Source organism: Tupaia chinensis, unplaced genomic scaffold (assembly GCF_000334495.1).
Source record: "Tupaia chinensis unplaced genomic scaffold, TupChi_1.0 Scaffold000031_1, whole genome shotgun sequence".
Classification (NCBI taxonomy): Eukaryota; Metazoa; Chordata; class Mammalia; order Scandentia; family Tupaiidae; genus Tupaia; species Tupaia belangeri.
The window spans coordinates 3184870-3202688 of record NW_006159461.1 but is presented as its reverse complement, the minus strand read 5'-3'; the positions used below and the strand labels follow the sequence as shown (position 1 = coordinate 3202688).

The 17819-nt window shown below is 43.8% G+C and overlaps 1 protein-coding gene across 1 annotated transcript in view; it reads left to right on the top strand.

Annotated features, from left to right (window-relative positions):
* SNTG1 (syntrophin gamma 1) overlaps positions 1–17819 on the top strand; it is a 411039-nt gene that overhangs the window by 74423 nt on the left and 318797 nt on the right. Inside the window, exons 4-6 of the mRNA XM_006140355.1 lie at positions 10187–10244; positions 11022–11065; positions 11158–11199. Coding sequence (XP_006140417.1) covers positions 10187–10244; positions 11022–11065; positions 11158–11199 — 144 coding nt within the window. The remainder of the gene's footprint in view (positions 1–10186; positions 10245–11021; positions 11066–11157; positions 11200–17819) is intronic.

Here is a 17819-nt window from a genome sequence, read left to right as displayed (position 1 = left end):
CGAGTCCTGGACCCGGTGGCTTAAACTCACACCGGGAGCGTGTGCGTGCGTGCGCAAGATCCCGAGAATGGAGGAGAAGGGATTGCAGCATGGCCATCCCCTGTGGGTGGTGATTTTTCACTTTCTGTCTCTCTGTCTCTTTCTGTCTGTCTGGAGAGCACACGTGCCCTATAGCAAAAAAAAAAAAAAGTAATTTACTGAGGTTAGTGTGTGTTTTCAATTCAAAATATTGGCCACAAAAGTGACCATTGAACTATGATTAGTGCTGTGTACTGGAAAATCTAGTAAAATTAAAATGATTTTAGAAGCTTCATAATACATACTTAATAATAAGCAGAAATACAACATCATTACGTTTTTGCCCCCCAGATGTTTTTGCCTTAGGGCATGAATGCTCGACAGAGAGAGAGAGAGGGAGAGAGCGAGAGAGCGAGAGGGAGAGAAGGGGTCTTGGGCATGGAGGCACACGTGGCCAATGTGATTTTCAAACCACCAGGTGTGGGTCTCCAACCATGGTAGGTCATGTGGGAGTCCAGCGATGGAACTGCTATGCTATCTGCTGGCCCCAACAACATCACGGCTTTTATTAGAATATTTCCCATTTATCCCAGAAAGATTTAATTTCTTGTTTTCTGGTTTGACTTTTTTTTTTTTTTTTTTTTTAGAGGTTTTTGCTGTAGGGCGCATGTGCTTGCCAGACAGACAGAGAGAGACATAGAGATGGAAAGCAAGAAATAGCCCCCCAGGGGGGATGGTCACGCCACAATCCCTTCTCCATTCTCCTCTTGGGATCTTGGGCACGCACGCACACGCGCCCGGTGTGAGTTTAAGCCACCGGGTCCGGGACTCAAACTGTGGTCGACTACGAGGGAGTCCAGCGACATAGCCATTACGCTAACTGCTGGTCCCTGGTTTGACTTTCTTAATACTTACTTCTGAACTTTGCTTTTCCATTTTTAAAAATCTATCTTTTCATTCTAATTACCAAAACATGTTCAATTAATTCTTAAAACACCAATATTATACAGATCACTTTTCCCTGTCGTTTGTGAACTGGATAAACTACCGTGTTTATCAATTAACACTATTTTCCTCAGATCCAAATATTACATCTATGCTGTGACAGAGTTCTAGCTAGAGGCAGGATTGAGGGGGGCACTTTAGTGTTGCCCCATTTCCCGTTGCCGTCAGGAGCAGTCTGAGCCACGGATACATCTAGGCATACACATAAACATACATTTTACCCCGGCTTGCTTCAGCCCAGTCCTCACCGCTGGCACACCCTGTAGCTTATATGGTGAGGATTATGAATTCAAACCGTTTCACCTTGCCTAGAGATCTAGCACAAGAAGATGGTCTGTTAAAAAACTGCAGACATGTGCCTGCCTCGTTATCACCTCACAGGTGCCCTTGAACTTCACTGGACTCGGAATGTACAAGTGCTTCAGTCTTCCTTTTCAAGACTTTAAAGATTATGGCTGGGGCCAGCCTATGGCTTGGAGGTTAAGGGAGCTAGATCCCACATGGGTGACCACATAGCTGAAGTCCTGGACCTGTGGCTTGAAGCCCAGGCCAGGTGCACGTGTGCCCTGCCCCCGGTGCTGCCAGGATGGAGAGACAGAGGTGAGGGGAGAAGGGAGGCGCCATATCCATCTCCACGGGGTGTTTCCTCCCACCCTCTCTCTCACTGGTGAACACATGCACCCTGTAGCAGACTGAAATATCTCTATCTATCTATCTATCTATCTATCTATCTATCTATCTATCTATCTATCTATCTATCTATCTATCTATCTATCTATCTATCTATCTATCTATCTATCTATCTATCTATCTATCTATCTATCTATCTATCTATCTTATCTATCTATCATCTATCTATCTATCTATCTATCTATCTATCTATCTATCTATCTATCTATCTATCTCTATCATCTCTCTAGCTAGCTAGCTATCATCTGATTGATGGCTACCACAATGTCCTTATCAGAGAGAAAACTCCAGTACGCTAACACGGGCTGCTAGCAGTGAGCCATCTAGCCATGTGCAGCACTCCTGATGCCTCCGAGTTCCTGTCCTTTCCCCCACAGTCACCCCTGTGCAGGGCGGCAAGTCCACTCTCTCCTAAGCAGCCAGTGCTGCAAACGTCAGTCACTGGCAACACAGAGAAGCGTCTTGCACGTGTGTGTGTTGCGTAATGCTTTATTAGTGACATGGCTCAAGAGCTATGGTTGTGGACACATGATGCCCATGAACCTCCCAGGGCCCCAATGGCCTGCTCTCCCCTGCCCACATGCAATCCTTTCCCAACCTCCAAGCCCTCTCCAGCCTGACAGTCCCCTGTGGGGTATATATTGGTCATGAACTAAAAGTCAGATATAACCCTCACATATTTTATTTTTAAAATATTTTTTATGTTTATTTACTTCTTCCATGAGAGAGATACAGAGAGAGAGCAAGAGAGAAACAGACAGCACCCCAACAGGGCCCTGAAGCTGTGCTCCATTCCCACTCTAGCCAGCCAACCACGGGCATGTGCATCCGCAGTGAACTCTGAGAGGTGTCCAGACGTGAACCCACTACCTCCCCTGTTAGCCAGCCTGACCGAACATCACAATGTACCGCCTGGCCTCTATGTTCTCCATCCCATGTGTGACAGTGTCGGATCTTCCAGGATGCAAATGTGCAGGTGACCGAGAGGCTGAGGCAGTTAGTATTTGATGACACCCATCAGTGTAGCGAATAATGGACGTGTGGGCGGGGCTGCCCAGGCCATGGGCAAGGGGCTGTTTAAGAAGTTAGTTTAATTTGACACAGTGACATCTTCCATTAAAGGGCTAATGCCAGATACGATGAACAGCACAATAAGAAAGAATCTCTTTTCAGAAATTGTGAAAGCCGGGACCAGCAGATGGCATAATGGTTATGTTCCTGGACTCCCATGTAGTCAACCATGGTTCAAGTCCCAGACCCAGCGGCTGGCTGCATGTGCATGCGTGCTTAAGATCCCAAGAGGAGAATGGAGGAGAAAGGATTGTGGTGTGGCCATCCACCCTGGGGGGATGATTTTTCATCTGTCTCTCTGGCAAGTGCTCACACACTATAGCAAAAATCTCTCTTAAAAGAAATTATGAAAGCTTTAATAAGAGAAAAAAAGAAATTTTAGCAGGTATGAATTCAATATTGTATTAGATTTATATTTTTAAATATAATTTAAGTGTTAATCTGTTTTCTATTTTTGTCTACTTTTGTTTCGATTATTGCTTATTTTTCCTCAAGAGACTTCTTGGTTTGCATTACCAGGGATTTCTTACAAAATCTGAGCGTCTTCTTTGAAAATAATATTTATTATTATTTTTAAAGTCATATCCGAAGATGCCAGACACTGTTTGGAACACAGCCATCCAAATAGTTTTGGCATCAATTACACTGAGGTATCATGCATTTTAAAACACTCCTTTGCTTTTCCTCATCTTGGGTCTTCATTTGACTGTCCAGTTAATTCACTCCTTCTTGAAATGATCAAGAGCCGCGCCCTCTGGGCCAGGGGAGGAGACGGTTCAGGGAGCCCTGCCGTGACCCAGGCCGCCCCCGCTGTGGTGGGGAAGTGCGCTGTGTGCACATGTTCACCTCAGCAAGCCCCGGTCACCGCCATGCTCCAGGCCAGTAAGTGAACTGAGTCACGGGAGCGACACCAAAGCTGAAATCTCAAATACCAGTAGGAGTTTAGGTTAAGGGAGACAGAACAGGACTCCAGGCGGAGGGAACAGTGGATGCCCAAGGCCCTCAGCATTCAGAAGGGCGGCACAGGTGGGGCTGCCAGGCCATGGTCAAGGGGCTGTCGAAGGGCTTGTTTTTAAGCTCAGTGTACTAGGAAGGCCTTTAGCTATTTTGAACTGGGCAAGCTGCAGTGTTTGAGTCTTGTCTGGAAAACCTTAAATTCCTCCATGTGGGTCCTGAACTAAACCTAATTAACTTGATAATATTGGCTGCATTCCCACCTCATGAAATAATGAAGGACTTTAAGTTCCAGTTTTATCTTCCAAGATTAGTCTTACAATTTGCCCTCTAATTAGTAAAGTCATTTCTGAAAAATATGTTTAAACATTCTCTCAGAGTTGGGGCCAGCAGGTGTCGCGAGGGTTAAGGCCCTGGCTCCCACAGGGTAACTGCACAGCTCGACCTCTGGACCGGGAAGCTTGAAAACTCGCTCTGGGCATGTGAGTGTGCTTCACCGAAATCTGGAGTGGAGAATGGGTGAGGAGGAATTTCAATGTGGCCTCCCCCGGGGTGACTTCTTACTTTCTCTCTGACTCTCTGGCAAGAGAGAAAGAGAAACAGATAGTTAGCATCCAACTTAGAAGGAAAAAATTATCTCAGTGCTCCAAATGTTGATTTAAAAGCAACAAGTAAAAAAAAAAAAATCCACATTTGGACTCAAGTCATTCAAATTTTGGGGAAAATTTTACATATAAAAGAAAAATGTTGAAAAAAATAGGGATACATTATATTCTGTTATTAAAAGGTAGTTGTAAGTCTGGAGTATTAGGGAAGAAATGTGATTCTTGAGTTGACCAACAGAAAATTACTATCTCAACAGTATTTTCTTTAGACTGAGCCCAAGAATAGTTTTCCCACCGTTCTGGTATGGTAATTAGCCTACAAAATTTGAGCATTAAGAAAGTCTTTAGGTCCAGTAGTAGAATGAGAAAGAGGTGTGATATTCAAAACCAGCTAAAAGACAATTATTTTTATACTGCCACCTTAATAAGACTGGCATGAGCAATGTTTTTCCCTGCCCCAAAATAAATAATTTCTTTTTTTCTTTTTTCTTTTCTTTCTTTCTTTCTTTCTTTCTTTCTTTCTTTCTTTCTTCCTTTCTTTCTTTCTTTCTCTCTCTTTCTTTCTCTCTTTTTTTTTTTTTTTGTATAGATCATATGTGTTCACCGGGGGAGAAGACAGAGTGGAAAAGTGAGAAATTATCTCTCAGAGGGTGTGCCCAGGGGGGATGGCCACACTGCAATTCCTTCTTTTCCATTCTCCTCTGGAGATTTTGGGCATGTACACAAATATGCCTGGCATGATTTTCTTTTTCTTTCTTTCTTTCTTTTTTTTTTTTTTTTTTTGGAGAGGATTTTTTTGCTATAGGGTACATGTGTTCACCAGGAAGACAGAGAGAGACAGCGAGACAGAAAGTGAGAAATCACCCCCCAGTGGGAATGGTTACACCGCAATCCCTTCTCCGCCATTCTCCTCTTGGGCATGCATGCACACGCGCCTGCTGGCATGAGTTTAAGCCACTGGGTCTGAGACTTGAACTGCGGTTGATTACATGGCAGTCCAGCGACATAGCCATTACACCAGCTGCTGGTCCTATGTCTGGCGTGCTTTTCAAGCTGCCACGTCAAAGACTCGAACTGTAGTTGGCCATGTGGAAATTCAGTGCCTTAATCAGCATGCTGCCTGCTGGCCCCTAGTTCATCTCTTCATATTACCTAGAACTTCGTCAGCTGATGATTTGTTTGAGTGAATCAGCTTTTTCGTCTTTGAAATGCAGATGCAGTCCCAGCATTCTGGTCAATTTCCAAGTCTCTCTGCAAAATATCAGCCACCGCAGGCTAAGCCTGGAGAGCCAGAGACTTCATTCATTCATTCACTAATTCATTCAATGAGCATTTCGAATATTACAAAAGACATCATTCCATGCACTGGGTGACATCCACACAAAAAGCAATCAATCAGAAACTTCAGTGCCCTCGTAGCACTTGCATTCTAGCTATGAATTGGGAAAGAAGAAAGAAAATAAACAGTAAATTGAAGGAGTGAATAAACCCTGCAACAAGTCAGGGGCTGATGAGGATAATGGGAGAAGAACAGAGCACAGTGTGGGAGTTGGACAATCGGGGTCCTAATTAATACATACTAAGGATTTTAAAAGGGATTAGTCTTAATCTTACTTATCACTTTAGTGCTGTGTAATTTTACTCCTAAATCTTAATAGATACGCTGCATTAGGATAATAGCTCCCTTCCATTCAGTGCTTACTGTGTGCTAGGCATCTCATTTCCATCACGTGGTCAGTCCAGAACCACTGCTCTTTGGATCAGCAAGAGACCGTGTGAGACAAGACCAACCCCTGTTAGGAACACGCAGAACGGCTGAGCCAGAATTAGGTGCCCGTGGAGGAACTGTCAGGACATTCTTCAGTTAGTGAGTGGTGGGGTGGTGGGTGTTGGGGAAATACTGAGCAAAGAGAACAGAGCAGTGGGTTGGAATTCACGCCTGAGTGGGATAGTTTCCTGTGACCTATTTATCATGTTCTTTCTTTCTCTTGAGAGAGAGGTTTTTTTTTTTGTTGTTTGTTTGTTTGTTTGCATAGGGCATGTGAACTCTCTAGAGAGACAGACAGAAAGCAAAAAAAATCACCCCATGCCACAATTACTTCTCTTCCATTCTCCTTTCAGGATTTTGGACACACACGCACACATGCCTGACATGAGTTTTAAGCTACCGGGTCAGGGACCAGAATCACGGTCAACTACTTAGGAGTCCAGCAACATAGCCATTACTCCACTTGCTAGTCCCTATCAGGCTCCTTGTTAATATTCCAGAAGTATAAGGCTTCTCTTTTCAAGAAAAAGTTAAATACCACTGCTTTTCTCAAAAACTATGGACTATCTTATGTTTAAATATACTGACAACTTGGTGTTAAAAATAGACATTCATGGGGAAAACCATCTTTTCTAAAATATTTTTTTGTTTTGGGCATGTACACAAATATGCCTGGCATGATTTTCTTTTTCTTTCTTTCTTTCTTTTTTTTTTTTTTTTTTTTGGAGAGGATTTTTTTGCTATAAGGGTACATGTGTTCACCAGGAAGACAGAGAGAGACAGCGAGACAGAAAGTGAGAAATCACCCCCCAGTGGGAATGGTTACACCGCAATCCCTTCTCCGCCATTCTCCTCTTGGGCATGCATGCACACGCGCCTGCTGGCATGAGTTTAAGCCACTGGGTCTGAGACTTGAACTGCGGTTGATTACATGGCAGTCCAGCGACATAGCCATTACACCAGCTGCTGGTCCTATGTCTGGCGTGCTTTTCAAGCTGCCACGTCAAAGACTCGAACTGTAGTTGGCCATGTGGAAATTCAGTGCCTTAATCAGCATGCTGCCTGCTGGCCCCTAGTTCATCTCTTCATATTACCTAGAACTTCGTCAGCTGATGATTTGTTTGAGTGAATCAGCTTTTTCGTCTTTGAAATGCAGATGCAGTCCCAGCATTCTGGTCAATTTCCAAGTCTCTCTGCAAAATATCAGCCACCGCAGGCTAAGCCTGGAGAGCCAGAGACTTCATTCATTCATTCACTAATTCATTCAATGAGCATTTCGAATATTACAAAAGACATCATTCCATGCACTGGGTGACATCCACACAAAAAGCAATCAATCAGAAACTTCAGTGCCCTCGTAGCACTTGCATTCTAGCTATGAATTGGGAAAGAAGAAAGAAAATAAACAGTAAATTGAAGGAGTGAATAAACCCTGCAACAAGTCAGGGGCTGATGAGGATAATGGGAGAAGAACAGAGCACAGTGTGGGAGTTGGACAATCGGGGTCCTAATTAATACATACTAAGGATTTTAAAAGGGATTAGTCTTAATCTTACTTATCACTTTAGTGCTGTGTAATTTTACTCCTAAATCTTAATAGATACGCTGCATTAGGATAATAGCTCCCTTCCATTCAGTGCTTACTGTGTGCTAGGCATCTCATTTCCATCACGTGGTCAGTCCAGAACCACTGCTCTTTGGATCAGCAAGAGACCGTGTGAGACAAGACCAACCCCTGTTAGGAACACGCAGAACGGCTGAGCCAGAATTAGGTGCCCGTGGAGGAACTGTCAGGACATTCTTCAGTTAGTGAGTGGTGGGGTGGTGGGTGTTGGGGAAATACTGAGCAAAGAGAACAGAGCAGTGGGTTGGAATTCACGCCTGAGTGGGATAGTTTCCTGTGACCTATTTATCATGTTCTTTCTTTCTCTTGAGAGAGAGGTTTTTTTTTTGTTGTTTGTTTGTTTGTTTGCATAGGGCATGTGAACTCTCTAGAGAGACAGACAGAAAGCAAAAAAAATCACCCCATGCCACAATTACTTCTCTTCCATTCTCCTTTCAGGATTTTGGACACACACGCACACATGCCTGACATGAGTTTTAAGCTACCGGGTCAGGGACCAGAATCACGGTCAACTACTTAGGAGTCCAGCAACATAGCCATTACTCCACTTGCTAGTCCCTATCAGGCTCCTTGTTAATATTCCAGAAGTATAAGGCTTCTCTTTTCAAGAAAAAGTTAAATACCACTGCTTTTCTCAAAAACTATGGACTATCTTATGTTTAAATATACTGACAACTTGGTGTTAAAAATAGACATTCATGGGGAAAACCATCTTTTCTAAAATATTTTTTTGTCCTTGAAAAATAAAAAAATAAAAAGTCTTATAGGAAGTTTACATCTTCTGAAGATAGAATAGTCCCAGTGGGATTTATATACTTTTCAACTAGACTGTGTTAAAAGTGCTGTGCTTTTTTTTTTCTTCGTGGCATTTTATTCTTTAATGTGCTTATTTGATTTTCCAACTCCTACTTTCAACGTTCTCAAATCTGAAATAAAGAAGGGATTTTTATGCAGTTTTTTTAAGGACTTGTTTTATGAAGGGCTTCCAAAAAATATTTTAGAAAATCTATGCATAGATTTCAATTATTTTTCCTCCAGAGTCAGACTGGGGAAGGAGGTGAGGAAGTGAGAAAGCAAGTCCCCCCCCAGGGGAGTCACACTGCAGTTTCATTTTATTTATTCACGTATTTTTTGGAGAGGTTTTTGCTATAGGGCATGTGTGCTCGCCAGACAGACAGAGACAGAGAGACAGAAAGTGAGAAATCACCCCCCACAGGGGATGGTCACACCGCAATCCCTTCTCCTCCATTCTCCTCTCGGGATCTTGGGCACACATGCACATGTGCCCGGCGTGAGTTTAAGCCACCAGGTCCGGGACTCGAACCACGGTCGACTACATGGGAGTCCAGTGACATAGCCATTACGCTAACTGCTGGTCCCACACTGCAATTGTTTTGTCCATTCTTCTCTTGAGATTTTGGTCACACACTAACACTCACCCAGCGTATTTTTCAAGCTGCTGGGTGGGGGATTTGAGCCATACGGTCAGCGATTTGGGACCCAATGACCTTAACCAATATGCCAACTGACTAGCCCAAGGATTTCAAACTATGTTGCATCAAAATAAACTTATACTTTAATATCCACAAACTTTTAAAATCTCTTTGTATTTTCTTTCACATCAGTTTAGCTTACTTTTTCTTTCTTTTTTTATTATTATTAATTTTTTTAGGTTTTGCTGTAGGGCACATGTGCTCACTGTAGTGAGACAGAGACAGTGGGAGGGAAGGTGGGAGGTCTCCCCCAGGGGGAATGACCATGCCACAGTCCCTTCTTCATTCTCCTCCTGGGATGGGGCATGCACGCATGTGTGCCAGGTATAACTTTCAAACCATCAGGTTCAGGACTTGAACTGTGTTTGGCTATGTGAGAGTCCAAAGCCTTAACCCTTCTGCCTCCTATGGCTCCCTAGTCTTTCTTTTCTCATATAGCATTTGATCAAATAATAAAGCACTATTGTAATACTCTTGACAGTGAATTTCATTCTGTTAATTATTTAGCATGTGTTTGTACATGGAGAAACCTGATAGTAATTAGAGAAATGCGGAAGAGACCCTTGTGCACCGGCACGGCACACTCAGATCTTGTTTATCCACTTGCGTAGGCAAAGGCCTCTCTGCTGACTTAGCACCCAGAGGCGTCCCTGCACCACGGAGACCCATCAGCTTGTCTGTATCCGTGTTCGGCACCCCACGAAGGATAGCATTGCGACATTGAAAACAATGCCTGTGCAGACATAACTTTTCGGGAGGGATGAAAAGGGTCATTATTGGCTGTCTCAGCAACATCCTGAACAGGTAGATAGGTTTCACGGCCCCTTAGTGGAGGAATTCCACAAACCTATTTGAGTTATGTCTGATATTAACATGCTAGTCAGAGCCCATACAGTTTCTGAGCTAAAATCTGCCCTTTTTAGATTACAAAGTATAATACATGACTTTCTCTTTCCAGGGAGGAGCAGAACATAACATTCCAGTTGTTATTTCAAAAATCTCCAAGGAACAGAGAGGTACTGTATTTAGAGAACTGTACAGCAGCCATCCCTTTGCAAATCTCTGCATTTGGAGAGCTAGATGGTATTTACATCTGAATGGAGTTGGCTGACTCCAGTTCCCCAAGACCGGGCAGTAAGTGACTCCATGGATTCCCGAGCCCCCGTATCACTGCAGAGGAGGCTGCCCTCGGAGGGGACAGGGGACGGAGGAAGAAGAATAAGCCATGTGACCCGGTGGTGCGTTAGGGACTACAGAGCTTTCCCACTGTCTCACCAAACCACCCAACAAAACTAAAGACAAGTCCCACAGTCAAGGCGATCTGCCAGTCCTCACTTGCAGTTTTGCTCAGTAACCCCTTTCTATGAAATTGCATCTATCAAAACCAGTGAAGACAGAGCAACTCTTACGTTGTATGGAGTCAGTAGAATAATGTAATGTTACAACCGGGCACCCTTCCACAGCTGATGAGTTCTATGTCTGCATCTCAGGCTCTTCCCGCAGAGACCTCAGAATTATGTGGGCATGAGAAAATTGGGTCTTCCCCCCAGAAAGCAGCTGTGAGGTCTGAAATAATAGACCCAATAGCAACATCAGCCTGTTTTGATCATTAAAATGAATTGAGTCATATTATTGTTTTGAATTTTCATTCCTATTGGATCATTAAGATGCTAACTACATAAATCACTGAACTTGTCTCATTTGTCAATTTTATATCTATTTAAATAAGCGTCTCTTTCATCTGGAAGGCAGAAATAGTCAATGCATAATCAATTGTCCTTTTTCACTTACAGCGGAACTTTCGGGACTGCTCTTTATTGGAGACGCCATTCTACAGGTAGACATTTTATCGTTATTATCTATGTGCAGACAAAGCATAAAGTCAATCTGCAGTGTATCACGGACATGGTGTTCTCTTTTTCACTGCAGATAAATGGAATTAATGTGAGAAAATGCAGACATGAAGAAGTGGTGAGTGTACTTTCTCCTACTATGATTACTTTCTCTGTGTATAAATGCAGGTCTAGCACATGGCTTAAAACTGCCACGCTATTCCGTAAGATATGGCATTGGTTCTCTGTGCTACCACAGTTTTGAAAGATCTTCTTACTTACATTTTTCCTATGAGAAACACATCAGTTAATACTATCCAGGATGAAATGTATTCCAAAGACATATTTAGGGGTGGTTATTTCTATGTTTATCTATTAACTCTTATCAGACAATGTCTAGAGATAAGTAAATCTCTAGATAAGAACAATCTCTAAATTGCTGCAAATCTGTAAAACTTTGTAAACAACAAATTTGTGTCTATAAAACCTCATTTAGTTGCAGTATGGACATAGTCATGGGGACAGGTGGGAGAGGATTGGAAGACAGTGTGTGTGTGTGAATGTGTGTGTATGTGTGTGTGAGCGAATCTGGTGTGTAATGTGTGTGAATGTGTGTGAATGTGTGTGAACATGTGCATGAATGTGTCTGAATGTGAACATGTGTGTGAATGTGTGTCTCAGTGGGTGTTGTGTGTGTGTGTGAATGTGTGTGAGTATGTGTAAGTGTGTGTGTGTGTGAATGTGTGTGATAGATTATGTGAATGTGTGTGAGTGTAACTGAGAATATGTGTGCATGTGTGTGTGTGTGTGTGAATGTGTGTGTGATAGAGTATGTGAATGTGTGTGAGTGTAACTGTGTTTGAGAATGTGTGCGCATGTGTGTGAAAGTGTAACTGAGAATATGTGTGCATGTGTGTGAATGTGTGTGTATGTGAATGTGTGTGTGAATGTGAATACATGTGTGAATGTGTGTGAGAATGTGTATGTGTCTGAATGTATGTGTATGTGAGTGTGTGTGTTTGAGTATTTGTAAGTATGTGTACGTGTGTGAATTTGTGTGAATGTAAGGTGTGTGTGTATGTGTACGTGACTGTATGTGTTTGAGAATGTGTGTTGAATGTATGTGTGTGAATGTGTGTGTGAGAGTGTGTGTGAGAGTGTGAATATGTGTATGTGTGTGAATGTGTGTGTGAGTGTGTGTGTGTGAAAGTTTGTGTGTGTGAGAGAGAGAGATTCCAAAGAGTTTGAAATCAAGACAGACTGGTTTAGCACTAGACAGACTGGTGATTAATTTTTATTGGGGCATTGTCTTGAGTGGCTCTAAATAAATAGATTCTGGGGCTAGGAATTAGCCATTGTAATTCAGGAAGTTTGGGTGGTCCAGAGAAGGGATTTCAAGGACCAGCCTGGCAGCTGCACTGTGGGCAGCGGCTAAGCTGCATTGGAAGAGAAGCTGGGGGGGCGGCGAGGAGCTGTGGGGTGGTGGAGCGATGTGAGGTGGTAGAGTGGAAGAAGACAGCGTCAGACTGAAGCAACGGCAAGCCTTTGTTCCCTTGTTTTGGGGTACATGGCTCCTCTGTTAGGAGCTGTTTGGAGACGATTGTTCTGATGAACTCACATATTTCGGACCTCTGAGACGCAAGCTCTGGTGTTGTGAAGAGCCCTGGTTCCCAGAGTAGTGGCATTGAAGGGCCCTCTGCATCATAGCACTTGGCACAACTAGCCGGGTGTCTCAGTACCCCCACGGCCCTCTGCATCATAGCACTTGGCACAACTAACCAGGTGTCTCAGTATCCCCACTCTTCTTTGTCTTCTCAACTCTTTCTGGGACACCCTGTACTGAACCTCAAGTGTCCTACAAAGAGGTGCAAAGAAAAGTACTATTTTAGAACAGATTTGTAAACAAATGAAGGAACAAAAGCACACCGTCCTGGCTAGCAGATCCCCAGGTAAATCTTAAACACAGCCTCATAAGCAAAGGTGTGTGGAACATTAGTCTTTTTTCAAAAGTACAAAGTGATTTGAAACTCATTATGCAGGGAGGAGAAACAAGTGCCTTCTCTTTGAGAGCCACATGCTGTTAGATGGAGTCTTGTTTGCAATTTACTCCTCAGAGGCAGGCGGCATGCTTAGACAAACTGCGACGGGGCTTTGATTAAACAGATTAGTGCGACCTGCAAGATCGGGACGCTGAGCACGCCGCTTGGATGGTACTCGTTCTGTTTCCAAGGAAGAAGTGTAAAATTGCCTTGCAAACCACATGTGGTTCTTCCCCACACACTTGTATTTTTTGGAGAAGCTTCACCCTACCGGCTTGAACTATAGGTACTAATATTCTTATTTAGTTCCGATATTTCACTTTCCAACAGCGACTAGATGTTTTTGTCTTCGGTTCTTATTACCTCAGCGAATAGACTGCCTAGCACCTCAGTGGGACTGAGGTATTAATTAAATGTTTAGGAATGGACTTACCCGGGCAGAAAAAAGCACCACCGCTCCAGAGGGCGTGGGTGGTTTTGCAGCAGCTGACATTCCACAGGCTTTATTCTACACTGCAGGCTGGCTTCCCACATTCCTTTTAGAATCCCAAATTCAGAAGCAAGTTGGGCAGGTATGGTGCTGTGCATGTCACATTCCCTCATTCACGTCTCTATTCACTGGCGTCGTCAGATTCCGCACTCAGCCCCAGCCAGCTCCACCCTGGGGCAGGCTTCCGGAGTCTAGCTGCGACTCTGCACTGGAGTGGGTTCGAGCTGTGCAGAAGGTGCCCACGCCGTCCTCTGTGGGTATTCAGGAGACTTGCTGATGGGGTTCTGTAGCCAAGTCCTAGAATAAGACGACTTGGAGTGTTTGCATCAGTGCATCCCCAGTGTGGGTGTGTGGCACACCATCCAAGTCACTCATGCTGCAATATCACCAACACAGACAAACTCACAGAGTTCGCTCAGGAAAAGCCAGCAACCAGTGCTACTTTACAAACTAGGGTAAATATATATATATGTACATGACTTCAGTGATCCAGAACAATTGTATACAAATCGTTGTCAATCACTTACTGACATTGTAATTTTGGGCAAATGGATGTACCATTTCTGTCTTGTCATATTTATCAGTAAAAACGATGAAGGTAATGAGGACCAGAGGAGAGGACACTCTGAGCATGCACTTGGTGGTAGGAGCAGTTCGTACTAGTTTATGCCATCAGAGGACCACTTCCCACGCTGGCAGGCCATTCACCCCGGAGGGCTCTGCTGTGTCAGCGACACATGCTGGACCTGGGAGGTCACCACGCAGAGCCACGTCTCACCATGCCTCTGCTCGCCACCCAAGGGCCTCCCACCAAGTCCACTCAGACATCAAAGGGACACCCATGACAAGAGTGCCATGGCTGTTGGAGAAATGGGAGGTCAGTGCCCACGCTACAGGCTGTTACTTTTGCTATCAACATGTTCTACAGTCTGTGAGTTGTGACACCAGAAGTCCCCCAAGTGCCAATATGGTGTACCAAGGACACTGACCTGTTGCCACTCCTTGTTAAAGCTGATGCTACTTCCTTCCCAGTGAACCTTGGACACATGACAGAAGGTTGTCACCTCCATCTACTCATCTCTCCCTCCATATTTCTCTTTTGCTTAACTGATCAGACATCAAAAATGTATGCGTGACAGCTATGTGAGATACCAAGACTGAGTCCTGATTGCGTAATAAGAAAGAACATATAATTATTTTGGAGAGGTTTTAGCTATAGGGCACGCACACTCACCAGAAAGACAGAGAGAGACAGAGAGACAGAAAGCAAGATGTCACGCCCCAGGGGGGATGGCCACGCTGCAATCCCTGTTCCTCCATTCTCCTCTCAGGATCCTGGGCATGCACGCACGCCTGGCATAAGTTTAAGCCACCAGGTCCGAGACTCGACCCGCGTTCGACTACATGGGAGCCCAGTAACATAGCCATTACACCAACTGCTGGTCCCCGTGTAAATAATTTTATGTGGCTTTACTTCATTAGTATGTGAGCATCATTTCTTTATCATTAAGAGAATACGCAGGGGTCAGCAGGGTGGCACAGTGGTTAAGGTGCTGTACGCACACATGGCCAACCATGATTCAAGCCCTGGTCCCGGTGACTTGAAAATCATGTCAGGCACAAGTGCATGCACGCCCATAATCCCAGGAGGAGAATGGAGGAGAAGGGATTGTGGCATAGCCGTCCCCTCTGGGGAGGGGGGCTGGTTTCTTACTTACCCTCACAGTCTTTCTCTCTGTCTCTCTCCAGCACGTAAACCTTATGGGGAAAAGAGAGAGAAAGAGAATACAGAAAAAATGGGAAAAAATATAAGGAAGAGACAATATAAGAACATGTCAATTTTTAAAAACTTTATGGGCCATGTGGTGGCCTGGTGGTTAAGGCACTTGGATCCCACAAGGCTGACTGTGTGGTTGGGGTCTGGACCCACCAGCTTGAAAAACATGCCAGGAGCACATATATGCATGCCTCAAATCCCAAGAAGACAATGGAGGAGAAGAGATTATGACAAGGCCATCCATTCCAGGGGACATTTTTTCACCGCCCCACTCTTTCTCTCTCAAGTGGCACGTATATCCTCTGGAAAATGAAAACAAACAAACACAATGCTTATTTACTTCTCCCATGAGAAAGAGAGAGCGAAAGAGAGACAGATCCCTCCAACAGTCTTGACGCCATGATCTAGCCTCGGCCTTGGCCAACCCCGATCACAGCTGCGCGTGCCCATACTCAGTGAGGTCCTGTCTGAGACCCAGGCCTTCTAGTGGGTGCAGTCATGTTACTGCTGCTCCACCATCTGGCCTTACAAAGAATGATGAGTCAAGCTCAGCAGGTGATGTGGTGGTTAAGGCACTGGACTCCCACATGGCCAACTGAGGATTGAGTCCTGGACCTGGCAGGTTGTTTTCTCTCTTCTCTCTTTCTCTTTCTCTTTCTCTTTCTCTTTCTCTTTCTCTCTCTCTTTCTCTCTCTCTTTCTCTCTCTTTCTATCTCTCCCCCTCTCTCTGGTGAGTGAATACATCCTATAGCAAACTTAAAAATAATAATAATAAATAAAATTAAATAATTCTTAGAAAAACAATGAGTTATAATTTCCTTTTAAATATAGTAACGATGATCTATCTAGTTCCACTATATAAAATAGAAAATAAGATTTAACTATAACGGAAAATTGTTTGTTGACTTAAAAAAGCATCTTTGTTTTAATAGGAGAATCTGTTCGTATAACTGAAATTGCTGCTCAATAAGACTCTTAAAATAGAGAGTGTCTTCACTGGGCAAAGCAGGGTAGAGAGGTAGACACTTCTTGAGGCTGCCCTGTGAAAGAATGGATCTGGTTTCAGAGTCACAAAGAAGAGGTTTGTTTGCTTTTTGTTTCTATGGTTCTCAGGAATAGAAAATATTAGATCCATTGAAATGCAAATAATTAACAAACTCATTCTGAATTTGTAATTTTTTGAGCCAAATAAAAAAAATCTTTATAATTCTTACAAGAGCAGAGTAATTAAAATGATGTAAATTAAAATGATACGTTCATATAATGATATGAATGCTAATAAACTATATTCTATATTATGATATAGGTTTAACTTTTTTTTAGTTGCCCAAAGGCATGTGTACTTCTGAGAGAGAGAGAAAAGAAAGAGCGCGAGAGAAAGAAGGTTCCTCCAAGGGGTCGTGGTCAGCCGCAGTCCCTTCTCCTGCATTTCTTCATCCTGGCGGGATTGCAGGCCTCAGTGCACACATACCCCGCACGTGTGTCCAGCCACAGGGCTGGCACGTGACTCCAGGCTGGCCCATCTACGCTTACCTCTGTATTTCCATTTGATTGAAAATAACTTTTATAGTTTAGATTTGTACGAAAAAGCTACAAAGGTTATCCCCTATCATTGGAAATAAGGCATTAGTTCAGATATTGGAGCGGTCTAGGACGTTTCATGTGTCACCGAGGAACACATTCAGGATGTACGCTGGACACACAGATCATTTTAGATCTTGACAAGAATGTCACTGGGTTCCAAGTCCTGGTTTGACCCAACTTGTAACAATTTCATTGTTCGCAATTTGAAAGTAGATTTTGAGCTCTAATTAATTAATGCTTTCTTAAGGCTTAATGATGGTCGATTCTTTTCCTTTGAATTCATTCCCACCAAGGAAAGCCGTGTATGGGCCAGGTGGTCGGCATGGTGGTGGAGGCAGCTGGATCCCACATGGATGACTGAGCGATTTGAGTCTCAGTCCTGGACCTGGCAGCTTGTTTTCTCACTGGCTTAGAAAACACTCTGGGTGTGTGTGTGTGCCCAAAGTTTTGAGAGGAGGATGGAGAACAAGGGATTGTGACATGGCCAATCCCCCGGGGGGTGCTTTCTCTCTCTCTCTCTCTCTCTCTCTCTCTCTCTCTCTCCAGTGAAGGCTCATGCCCTGTAGAAATTTTTTATAAAAAGTTAGAGCAGGCCTCAGTGCACACATACCCCGCACGTGTGTCCAGCCACAGGGCTGGCACGTGACTCCAGGCTGGCCCATCTACGCTTACCTCTGTATTTCCATTTGATTGAAAATAACTTTTATAGTTTAGATTTGTACGAAAAAGCTACAAAGGTTATCCCCTATCATTGGAAATAAGGCATTAGTTCAGATATTGGAGCGGTCTAGGACGTTTCATGTGTCACCGAGGAACACATTCAGGATGTACGCTGGACACACAGATCATTTTAGATCTTGACAAGAATG